Source organism: Corylus avellana, chromosome ca3, assembly GCF_901000735.1.
Source record: "Corylus avellana chromosome ca3, CavTom2PMs-1.0".
Lineage (NCBI taxonomy): Eukaryota > Viridiplantae > Streptophyta > Magnoliopsida > Fagales > Betulaceae > Corylus > Corylus avellana.
This window is the reverse complement of record NC_081543.1, coordinates 19,474,692-19,486,376: the sequence shown is the minus strand read 5'-3', so window position 1 is coordinate 19,486,376 and position 11,685 is coordinate 19,474,692. Positions and strand designations below refer to the sequence as shown.

Here is an 11,685-nt window from a genome sequence, read left to right as displayed (position 1 = left end):
ATTTTGTCGATTCATTACAATGTTGGACTTGAGATGAACTCCCACCAATGGTGTTGTAACTATCATATAAGTTGTTCATGTGGTTATTCAATTTAGTAATCATATGAGTTGCTTGATTATCATTGAGAGATTCTTTGAACCAAAAGTCTAATGAATCTAATTTGGTGCGTGGATCAAGCACAACCGCAACAAACAATATCATGTTAACATTATCAAGATCTCCCCAATACTTAGTGTACTTTGTCTTCATTTTCTCTGTCATGGCACTCAATACATAATCACTACTCTCACTAAATGCTTGTAAATGTGATTGAATGCCACAAATTTCTTGAAAGTACATATTAGATGTTACATACAAAGAGCCCGAAAGTTGCTTTGTTACATCATAGAAAAGTTTGAGAAACTTGAGAAAAACTCTAACATTGTCCCAATCATCAAAAGTAGGGGCTCTCAAACTCCTTCTCCTTGGCCCTCCCTCAAACAACGTAGAAACAAAGTGCCCATCTTCTTCTTCCATAAGTTGGAAAGCACTTTGACATTTTTCAGACCTTCCAACATCTTATATGTAGAGTTCCATCTAGTTGCAACATCAAGACAAAACCAACCCTTGAACGAAACTTGTTCCCTTTCTAAACAACCCTTATACTTATCGAATCTTGAAGGTGAAGACTTCACATATTTCACTGCATTTCGAACCTTCACAATTGAGTCACTAACATCTTTCAAACCTTCTATCACAATAAGATTCAGAATGTGTGCACAACACCTCATGTGCATAAACTCATTATCCAATATGGTGTTCATCTTATCTCTAGTTTTCCTCTTCAAGTAATCAATAGCAGTTTCATTCGCACTAGCGTTGTCAACTGTGATTGTAAATATATTACTAATACCCCACTCAATCATACAAAACTCAATCTTCTTCCCTATGGTCTCTCGCTTGTGATTAGGAATTAAAGAAAAGTTTATAATTCTTTTATGTAAGTTTCAATCACTATCAATAAAATGGGCAGTGATACACATATAATTAAGATTTTGCACTGAAGTCCACGTATCAGTGATAAGAGAAACTCGAATACCGGTTGTCAGGAACATTGCCCTCAACTTTTCATTCTCAAATATGAATAGCTTAAAACAATCTTTCATCATGGTGTAACAAGAAGAAATTTGAAACCTAAGCTCAACTATCTTCATGAAATCATGAAACCCTTCACCCTCCACAAACTTAAATGACAACTCATCAACAGTTATCATCTTAGCAATTGTTATCTTTATTTTTTTAGAATTGAATTTCGCAATCACAAGATTACCAACAGAACCTTTTCCCAATTCTCTTTCCTTCTTAGCATCAAAACTCAACCTTGATTGTCACTTACCAATTTACCAAACCTATCAGGATATTTCTTGTAACTAACCCTCAAGTGTGATAGCATGGATGAAGTACCTAGCCTTTTGGAATGACAACTAAACAATTTGCCACAATAGTTGCATTTTGATTTAGGATCCTCTGGATCACCCCCCTCTACCTTGGTAAAATGTTTCCATGCAAGTGATTTGTGCTCAGATTTGTTAGGTTTTGGTGGAAGACCTAAACTAGGATCCTGAGTGGCAACAGTTGTCGTATGCCCACTCCCAACACATTCAACATTTGCATTATTAATGGGAAGCATAGTGCTATCTAAAAGACTAAGAGTAGCCTGAGTAGATGAAGCCAAAGCATCAGCAATAGAACCAATATTCTTAGCACTACTATTTGAAATATCATCCATGAATCTACAAATAATTTTTTTTTTTTCAAAAAAAAAAAAAAACATAATCAACAATTTATAATAATATTGCAATTTTTTTAATAAAAAAAAAAAAAAAAAAAAAAAAAAAAAAACATCAAGTATCAACAATCAATCCATAACTCATCCAATAGAATATCAATGAGATATATATATATATATATCCCTCTAACGACTAACGATAGTCTGATTATATATGATAAAAAACCATAGCAGTTAAAATTATACAATGATGTCATAGAACAACTTACAGTTCAAATCTTATTAATTTTATTGACAATAAAAATAAAATTTAACAACCATGTACCAAGTTGGGATTAGATTCCATTACCTGAAATCCTGAGATTGAAAGACTAAGACAGAGATGGAATTGGGGCGAAATCAACTGAAATTGTTCAAATAAATATTGTTAGAAACTTAGCTCAGAGTCAAAGAGATAGTGAGAGAGATTCAGAGAGAGAGAGAATTAAAATAGTAACTACAGTCGACAAACAAAGAGAGTTAAACCTGTAGAAATCTTGAAGCTTGAAGATTTGAGAGGGCGGCTGAAATATTGAAGAATGAAGCACCCATTTCATAGAATCAGAGGCATGTATAAATTATTGGCAATGTTGCGCCGTGTGGAGTTTGGAATCCCAATTAGGAAAGATCGAAAAGTTTGGGTACGCCGAATCGTCGATTAGGTTTAGGTTAGAGATACTAAGTGTCTAGGGTTTGGCTAGGGAAAAACATGAATTTATAATGCTGGGTTTTGGGCGGGGCGGGTCGGTACCCGCAATGTCAAAATTCGATTCCCGAATTCCAATCCGAGAATCACGGGTTAGATAAATTTCAGCCCGTGACTACAGTAAAGTAAAGGGGATCTGGGCATTTTGAGGCGGGGCGGATCGAGGGCGGGCGAGTTGTTCGGGTACGGGTGGGTTTAGCCCACCCCTAGCCATGACATGAGACAAATCTTTCGCAATTAGTTTGATGGGGTTAGACACTGTGGGTTGCGAAGATGGATGGCGATGGGTTGCGTGGGGGCGGTGATGGGTTTCTGGGTTGCATATTGGTTATAGGTGTGGAAGATGGAGAACTCAAATTTTATTTTATTTTTTTTAGGTTTAGTTTATTTTACTATTATTATTATTATTATTAATTATTTTTTATTTTTAGGACACGTACCGTATTATAGGAGTGACATGTGAACTTCCATTAATGGGGGACTGACGGAAACTAACGGCGGTAGTGATTCTGTTTTTTCCTATATGTGAGGCACTAGATTTGTCATGTTTTAAAACCCAGGGAAAAAAGAAAAAAAAAAAAAAGGTTAAAACCCAGGTACCAAAAAAGTTATTAACCCGTGGTTTTATAAGGCATTTTCGGTGTTTTCTCAAAAGTTTGGATGTATTATAGTCACATGCACAGTATGGTCATTTGAACGCTTATCCCAATCGTTGAAACGACTTACTTAAAATTTTGTTACCTACTACTTAGCATCGTTCGAACGTTATGGCATGGCATTGTTAGATGATGCACGAACCGTTTGAACATAAAATCAAGAAATCAAAATCCCCTAATTTCAAAAACCTAGGTTGCGAAAATTCAAAGAAAATGGTTAAAATCTCACATAACTTGTTAAATCCTTGAAGACAAGTGTGAATCTTTGAAAACCTTGATGGATTTGCAAGAGACTTGGCCGAAAATCAACTTGGGAGTGTTTGGGTTGAGTGAACATAAAAATAAATAGAGTTTAAGAGTGTTCAACCGTTTTCAAAATCGCAACGCCTCGGTTTCTGAGGGAACGTTCGGCATCGTGACCGAACGTTCGGTCATAAGTGCGAACGTTCATTGGCAAGCTGCGAACGTTCGAATTTTTTATTTTTTATTTTTGAAAGGTACCATGTATACAAATGTATAATTTAGTTTTAACAAAGCTTGTTTGGCTTAGGTAAAATACCTTCAAAAAAGGCCTTGGAGAAAATATTTAAAATAACATTTTGGGTTTGGAAATCAGTTTTAGTACCAAAGACTTGTTAAAATGCTAAGTTAAAACTCACATGAGGTTAAAAATCCATTTTCTTTCATTTGAAACTCGTTTCGAAATACATGAGCACCTATCACTCAAAAGTACCATCACTAAGTTCACATGCGTAACCTAATTATCCTAGCTAACACTAATAAACTAAATAGCATCTATTCAATCTTCGGCGGAATTTTCTTACGGGTCTTCCTCGTCCTTGACCATAGCCTCATAATCCCTTTCAATGCTTAAGAGAAAAGCAACCTTTTGGCAGTTGGTGCCTGCCTGCAGTACTCCATCCCTCAGCAATCATACCTCTTCTTGTTCCATCTTCGCATACTTGTCAGTCACCCGAGTCATATGTTCATGTATCTCCCACTTCCTTTTTTCCCACAGATACAGATTATACTTCCTTGGGATTGATGGAAAATCTCACACATTGATACGTTATGGTACTTTCATTTTGCAGCTACTTGCGTACTATTGGGGTTCTACCATCCCTTCTTCTTCTTTTGGGCCACAGGAGTACGCCGAATTTGGTTAACTTAGCCGGAACTGCCCAATCATGACCTTGCCTCCATATATGTGAGCCTTCATGCTGCTGAGGGAGGCTTGTAACCTAGCGTATATGGCTTGTATTCCCTTGGCCAGTGCTTGCATCGATCGCGCATTTGAGTGTATAGCATAATCAAGTGCCTGTGCCAAGGAATAGGTAAGCTTGTTCCCAACCAAACTATGATTATACAATCAATAGGGCTGTTACTGTAGCCTGCTCCTCATTCAATCAGAGCAACAGAAACTTAAATCTATCCTATGCTCCAGTCCTTAATATGACAAGCCTAGTGCATCATGTCCTATCCTTAAATTATTAGATACGATCAACAAAACCGAATGCTCTGTTACCAAAATGTAACGCCCCCAAATTCGGCTTTGACTAGTTTGGTAGGGTTACTAGCAATTACCCCAAATTCAACTAACTAGTAGCTAATTGGGGAATCGCCTATCTCTAGCATAATCAGAATAAATGCATAGGAATGTGAAATAAATCTGAGTCTACAATCATCACAGAAACATGTATCATCATCAAGCAAAGACATGGAGTTACAAATCGAAATGCGGATATTCTAATCAAACCTGTTTACAGGAGGTAAGTCTTCGACTCATCTTAATAATTTGGAGTAGCAATCTCACCACTATCATTTTCTTAGAAAGAGGTTTCCTACAAGATGTAATAATTGCATAAGCCTTTAATAAGTAAACCTCATAGTAGGGTATGAAATGATTATTGATGAACGGAAATAAACATGCATTTTCAATAAGAATTTGAGTGATGTGTTGTCTCTGTTAATAAACCATAAAAGTATAGTTTTATATGAAATGAAGAAGTACGTTTTTTTTTTTTTTTTTTTTTTTTTTTTTTTTTTTAAATTTAAAAAAAGAGGTATAATTCTAGCGGCAATCACCTATTAGCAGGATTGGCGTTGTCCCGAAGGACCTGTAATAAATGCCAGTACCCTGGCCATTGTACACTACCGTTCATATACTATTAGCCCGATCGAGTCCAACCTCGGGTGGCCCAGGCTACTACTAATAATGTGGGTCCAGTAGTGACCCGTTAATTATGGATGCGCTGGTCACGAAACAACCATTAGATTCAAGGCCCATATAATCCATACGCACACATTTGACCATAGAATCAAGTATATAGAGTAAGTACATGGCAATTATACCGCACATACCGGTGTACCATCATACAATGTATTTTATCAACTAATTATTAAGACAGTTACCAAGTTATATAAAAGAGTAAATATGCTCATATCATACACATGCTGAGTCAGCTGACATATCGCACGTTTTTAAGGAAAACCATCATAAGTGTTTACTTACCTTGTACGTACGCTCGAGTAATTTGACATTCCGAATCTCTATTATAACGAAACATGGCTATCGTTATACACAGTGTTAGAGGGTTTACTAAAGACACAAAAGGTATGCATCTAATTAAAAGGTCACAAATCCCTACTTTTATGCATTTGGGGCTCTGGTCGAACGTTTTGTCCAAGGGGTGAACGTTCGACTAGAATAGATAGAGAACGTTCGAGCAGAGTTGAAATGCAAAGCTTGGGATGTTATCCTCAAGTCACCATGTTACGAACTACACTCTAGTCTCTAAACAAGTTCATACAAACATAGTAAAGCATTATATGCAAGAAAAACAAAGAAAACAATTAGCGTTTCTAAAACATTTGAAAACCACTATTTTCCTGGCACACAAGTCATGGCATCTTTTAAAAATTTGAAGAAAACAAGAATAATAACAAGATAACATAGAAGCTTTATGCAAGGTCAAGAGTTACCTTGAAGTGCAAAGCTTGGGATTTTATCCTCAAGTCACCATATTACAAATTACACCCTAGTCTCTAAACAAGTTCATACAAACATAGTGAATCATCATTATATACAAGAAAACCAAATAAAACAATTAGCATTTCTAAAACATTTGAAAACCATTATTTTCCTAGCACACAAGTCATGAAATCTTTTAAAAATTTGAAGAAAACAAGGATAATAACAAGATAACATAAAAGCTTGATGAAAGGTCAAGAGTTACCTTGAAAATAGCAATAATTCCCCAAAACCTCATTCTTCATCTCAAGAAAATCTCCTCACTTTAGGGTTAAGGTTTCAGGTGTAAGAGGAGGCTTAGGAACAAAGGGAGTATTTATAGGGGTGGGGAGGCATGCTTACTTCTACAAAAGTGGAGAATATGTTAAAACGGCTTTTCAGACTGTCACCGAACGTTTGGTACTATTGGGCGAATGTTCGGTGTATTATTATACATTAGTTCTAGGGTTGCAGGTGAAACATTTGGTCAATACCCAGTGGGTCAAATTTTGGTCAACGAACGTTCATTATAATCCCTTGCCGAACGTTCGCACTAAGGACATGGTCAAACATTCGGTGTAGTCCCTTGCCAAACGTTTGGCCAAAGAGTTAGGGTTGGATTTTTAGGGCAACTTTTCAAATGGAGGTTTGATTAAGGGATAAAACACTTCTTTGTTGGTTATAAAAATGTTTTATAAGCTCAAGTAAACGGTTACTTTTTGGATAATTAAATCTTAGAAATTTGGGGGCATCACATTTTCGGACTTTAGTGAACCTACGAAGGACAATCAATCAATATAGGGCAATGATCAGTCGGTGCATATTCAACCCTAACGATCGATTAATGCAGTTTGCAAGCAAATAAATTTTGACATTTCAACATGGTACTCGAAGATGGAAGGCCTATATAAGGTAAGAGATGATCTATTTCATCCATTTTCACCCTCCTTCATACCATAAACTCTAGGAAGAAAGAAAGAGAATGAGGATTCTTAAAGGATTAAGGTCCTGCCTTCAAAGGAGGTAAAAACCCATGCTGTAATCTTGTTTCTTTCGTTATATCAAAACCGTTTATTTGGTTGTACGGCCACTCCTTGGCTATTAGGATGAGAAAATATAATTTAGCGTGAACTGAATTATACACGTCCACAAACAGCTCTTGGGAGCGTTTCAAGTAAATTGCTATAGGGAACTTGCCTAACTTCCAAAGGCAACCCAGCCGCCTTATTGACTCGTCTCCCAATTCCTTTGATCCAACTCTACCCCGAACGAGTCTTCCCCATTAAAGCTAAGCAGTCCATAATCAAACCGCAGAAAAATTATCCAGCCATAACACGTGTACGGAGCAGATACATCGTTAAGGATTTATTTATTTATTTTTTTCTCCTTTCCGTAAATGATTAAAAATAATAGAAAAATAAAAGGAAAGATAAAATAATATTAGTTATGCAGAGCACGTGACAATGTTGGGAGATATAAGAATAGAAATGATGAAATGAATGTACTCTTTTTTTTTCCCATCTGATAAGCGATAACAAACCCCATCAACCAACCCGGTCCAGCTCATCAGGATGGGAGCAGAGATACGATGATGTGACCCCCAACTAGTTCACATGCCCCCACACAACACTGTACCAATTTTATTGTTATTATTATTATTATTGTTATGACCTGGCTGCGTGGCTGTGAATCTCAGGTGCATGGTGGACGAAGATAAGGACGGAAAACATGGTCCAAAATCCTGTGGGCCTCTTTTGCTACCCTACATACCCTAACACAGTAACACATGAAATTTGGATCAAGTTTGGGGGCCGGAGAATCTCTTTGTTTTTTTTTTCATCCAGAATATCTCTCCCTCTCTCTCTCTCTCTCTCTCTATCTCTACCTGTTTAGTGGGTGAGATGCTATAATTTACAATTACATCTTTCATCTTCCTTCCATTAATTTCCCATTATTATACTTTTCGGAAAAACAGTATCTCATTATTTAATAATAGCAGATTCCAATAGGCACGGACTAGAAGACAACTGCCTCTACTCATTACACCTTAAATCAATTACCTGTCAGGGTGCTCTTCTTTCTTCTTATTTTTTAATTAACAGTAAAAAAAATGAAAACAGCAAGTAAGAGGAGGTCAAAAGGACAGAATTGCCCTTGTAGCAGGAGTTGGGGTGGGGGGTGGAGGGTTGCACCCATATATCACGTTCGTCACAAAGCCCAAACTCTAATGAAATGGGACAAAAGAGACTGGTCCCATCCCATGAAGGGCAGGCAGGTGAGAGACTCTGGTCAAACACCCAAATGATTCAAAAATCTCAAAATCCGGGTTAAGATAAAATGGAGGGGTAAAATAGGATTTACAAAAAAATTATTGATTAGAGAGCCTGCACCCACCACCACCACAATGAATAAAAGATTCTTTTATATATATATATATATATATATATATATATGTTTCTCTCACCGCCTCAACGTCAAATCAGAAGTAGCAGCAGCAGCTTGCTTTAATTTATTGGAAGCGCCAAGACGTGTTCTATTTAGCATTCGCGCAGAGTAGACACGGGACCTAGACCAGCGGGGACAACGACAAACTTAATTTTCGCTTTCACTCCCTCGCACATGGCCCCCTTTCCTTCTTATATACCATGCTATGCCCACCAAACCGTAGGCCAGCTAGGGTCAGCATCTTTCCTCTACTACGCTTGGCGCGCCACTCTCCTCTCTCCCCAATTACCAAATTACCATTGCTTTTTTGGCTCCTCAATTCTTACATCAACGTTATCTAATATTTTTTTATTATTTTCTTAAGCCACCAAGAAAAGGAAAGTAATTGTAAGAAAGAAAAGTAAATGATTAAAACAAGAATTAAGTTAGTTAAAGTAGAGTACTTTCCTAAAAGTAGCTAATTAAGAAGTAAATACATGTATTAAATAATGAAAAGAAAAAAAAGTCGTTAAGACATAATTAATTTGTGCCTCCATCTCCTCAACTCTGCAAGAATTTAGCGAGAAATCAAGCAAAGCTTCATTAATGGTGGCAATTCCTTTATGGTAGTCGCAAAAACAGTACACCGATGAGTAAGCTCGTCCATAATATATTTAATCCTAGCATCGGAATCACACGTGGTCCACAGTCCCGACCACCCCAGGCATAAAGAGATAAAATATGGTAGGTAATTTAATAATAATAATAATAATAATAATAAATACAAGAATATAGAGGAGCGTGGGATCAGACTGACGTGCAAAAAACACTATTCCGCAGAGCTGGCGCCTCTGACCAAAATGTTTGAATCTTGGCATCATTTCCCATGACTCCCACGCTAAACAACAAATCAATGTAAAATTTGCATGGAAAGAGACACATTAGATAAAGCCCCCACCACCCCCTTACCTTTTCTTTTACTTAAAAGTAGAGTTATTTTCTAAATCGCAGACAATCTCTAACAAATAGTGTAAACAGTCCTACGTGCTCGTCAAGCGCGTGCGTTACAGAGGCCTCATGAACAGGAAACGAAAAAAAAGAAGAGGCAGAGATTCCATATCTTTCAGATCAGGAAGAAGAACAAACCAAGAACAAGTCCTACAACAGATCCTGGAAATCTACTACCCCCCCTGGGCTTTGCTTTTACCATCAATGTTAGCAGAAAACGTACGTAGAACAACCACGATGATGATGATGATGATGACAATAACAAGAAATCCCCGCATATTTACACGATCTAAAATCAGTTGAAAGCGAAAGAGAAAATAAAGGAGGCAATTAACCACCTACCCCCGGAAAGAACAATCTTGTGCTGTATTATTTTTCGTGAGATCAGGTTCGATCGCTGCGGTTCCTGCTATTAGCGTGCGACCCTCTGCTGTTCCCTCCGGCTCCGTTCCCTTCTCGCTTCTGCGGCGACGAGAACAGCTGGCCGAATCCGAAGACGGAGACGGACTTGGAGGATCCGCGAAGTGAACATACTGGAACATTGAGAACCGGAGTGACCCTGACGTTGGCGGAGTAGGAGCGCTCCATCCCCCTGTGCTTGAACGGTCTGGGCCCGCCGTTGAAGCTACTGGGACTGCTTGAGCTCCGTTCCAAGCTCTGGAAAACTATCTTCCCCGACGAGTTCATTCTTGGGCTGTCCACCGAAACCCCCCTACTCCCCACCCCACCCGACTGCTCCCCCGCCGTTGCCCTCCTCATCGGGCTCCGTCCCACCCTCGTCGGATTCGGATTATTGTCCGACGATGTTGTACCCCTCGGCTTCACTATTCTCATTCTTGGCCGCTGAAGGGATTTCGGGTTCGGGTTCGCGTTGGGCTTATCCGAGTCGAGCGAGAGCCTCGGGAGATCTTCGTGCTCGTGACCCGATGACGACGACGACAGAGAGAGACGAGAGGACATGGAGACGGACTCACAGTCCGAGTCCTTCAACAATGGTAAGCTCTGTGAAGCGTCGGAGGATGACGACGAAGATTTCGAGCTTCTGTGGAGGAAATACTTCAGGGACTTGGGGTTCGTGCTCGAAGACGACGACCATGACGTCGTTTTGTGGCTCTCAGTTTTGGGGTTAGTGTTCTGGTACAACTTCTTCAACCCCAGAAGCTCCTTCCAACGACTCGAACACCTCGGAGCTTTTGGAGAGAACAGGTAAGGGTCCGTTCCTAAGATTTCCGTTCTCCGGCGAGACTTGGCCGAGTCCGGCGACCTGATCTCTGACGAAGTGGTTAACTCGTTCAGTGAAGGTTTGACCGACGAGAGCAGCAGCGGCATCAGCTTCCCGTCGGAGAAGAGCTCGTCGGCCGGGAGCATGGCGACCGGATCCTCGAGCCTAAACTCGAAATCTCCAACCGGAGCTTCCGGATCTGGCTTCTCTGACGCGTAGTCGGCCACCGTAGAGGGCGGTTTGGGTCCGGCAAGCTTAGACGGGCCTTCCTCGCGGCTGAAGGAGACGCGAGGACTAAGCCAGCCGTAGGAAGGGAAGGTCGCCGGAGGGCAGTCAAGGAAGTTATCCGGCGACATCCCTATGTTGTTGACGCATGCTGAAGCCATTTCCAAAAACGTAGTGCAGTATTTTGAACCTGAAAGCTCCAAGTTTCATCGGAATCACATTGACGGAAAATGCAGCAAGATCTCTAGAGAGAGAGAGAGAGAGAGGTTTTGTTAGCGCTGTGTTAGGGTTTGGGAGAAAGAAGCGTGTTGCATTAGTGTGCAGTGGTGTCATGCTTCAGGGTACATATTTATATAACTCGGAACTCAGAAGCAGGGCCACCTGCCCCTTTCTCTCTCTCGTTTCCTATTGCAACTCAATGAATAATTTAATTATATATTTCTATTTTCTTTTTCTTTTCCAATTTAATTTAATTATAGTTTTCTCTAATCTGTGTTATGAAAATATCCCAAGGTTTTGAAAACTTGGCTGGACAACACAACGTGTTGGACGATGATAAGTTTAGCAATTCATGAGTGATTGATTTTTTCTTTTCAAAAAAAATTTATATTTAGCCTTTGGATTTT

General features: G+C 39.2%; 1 protein-coding gene and 1 non-coding gene across 2 annotated transcripts; both read right to left on the bottom strand.

The window, feature by feature from the left end:
• Nucleotides 1-9,404: 9,404 nt before the first annotated feature.
• On the bottom strand, nucleotides 9,405-9,493 carry LOC132176789 (small nucleolar RNA Z122). Its single transcript, XR_009439648.1, has one exon. It is a non-coding gene; the product is annotated as a small nucleolar RNA Z122 (small nucleolar RNA).
• Nucleotides 9,494-9,695: 202 nt separating this feature from the next.
• Nucleotides 9,696-11,423, bottom strand: LOC132176601 (uncharacterized). The gene has a single exon (XM_059588856.1). It carries the CDS (start codon nucleotides 11,218-11,220, stop codon nucleotides 9,997-9,999), a length of 1,224 nt encoding a protein of 407 aa, XP_059444839.1. The 5' UTR covers nucleotides 11,221-11,423; the 3' UTR covers nucleotides 9,696-9,996.
• Between the last annotated feature and the right edge of the window lie 262 nt (nucleotides 11,424-11,685).

Coding starts and splice junctions, on each gene's coding strand:
- LOC132176601 (XM_059588856.1), bottom strand. CDS start 11,220: ATGGCTTCAGCATGCGTCAACAACATAGGGATGTCGCCGGATAACTTC.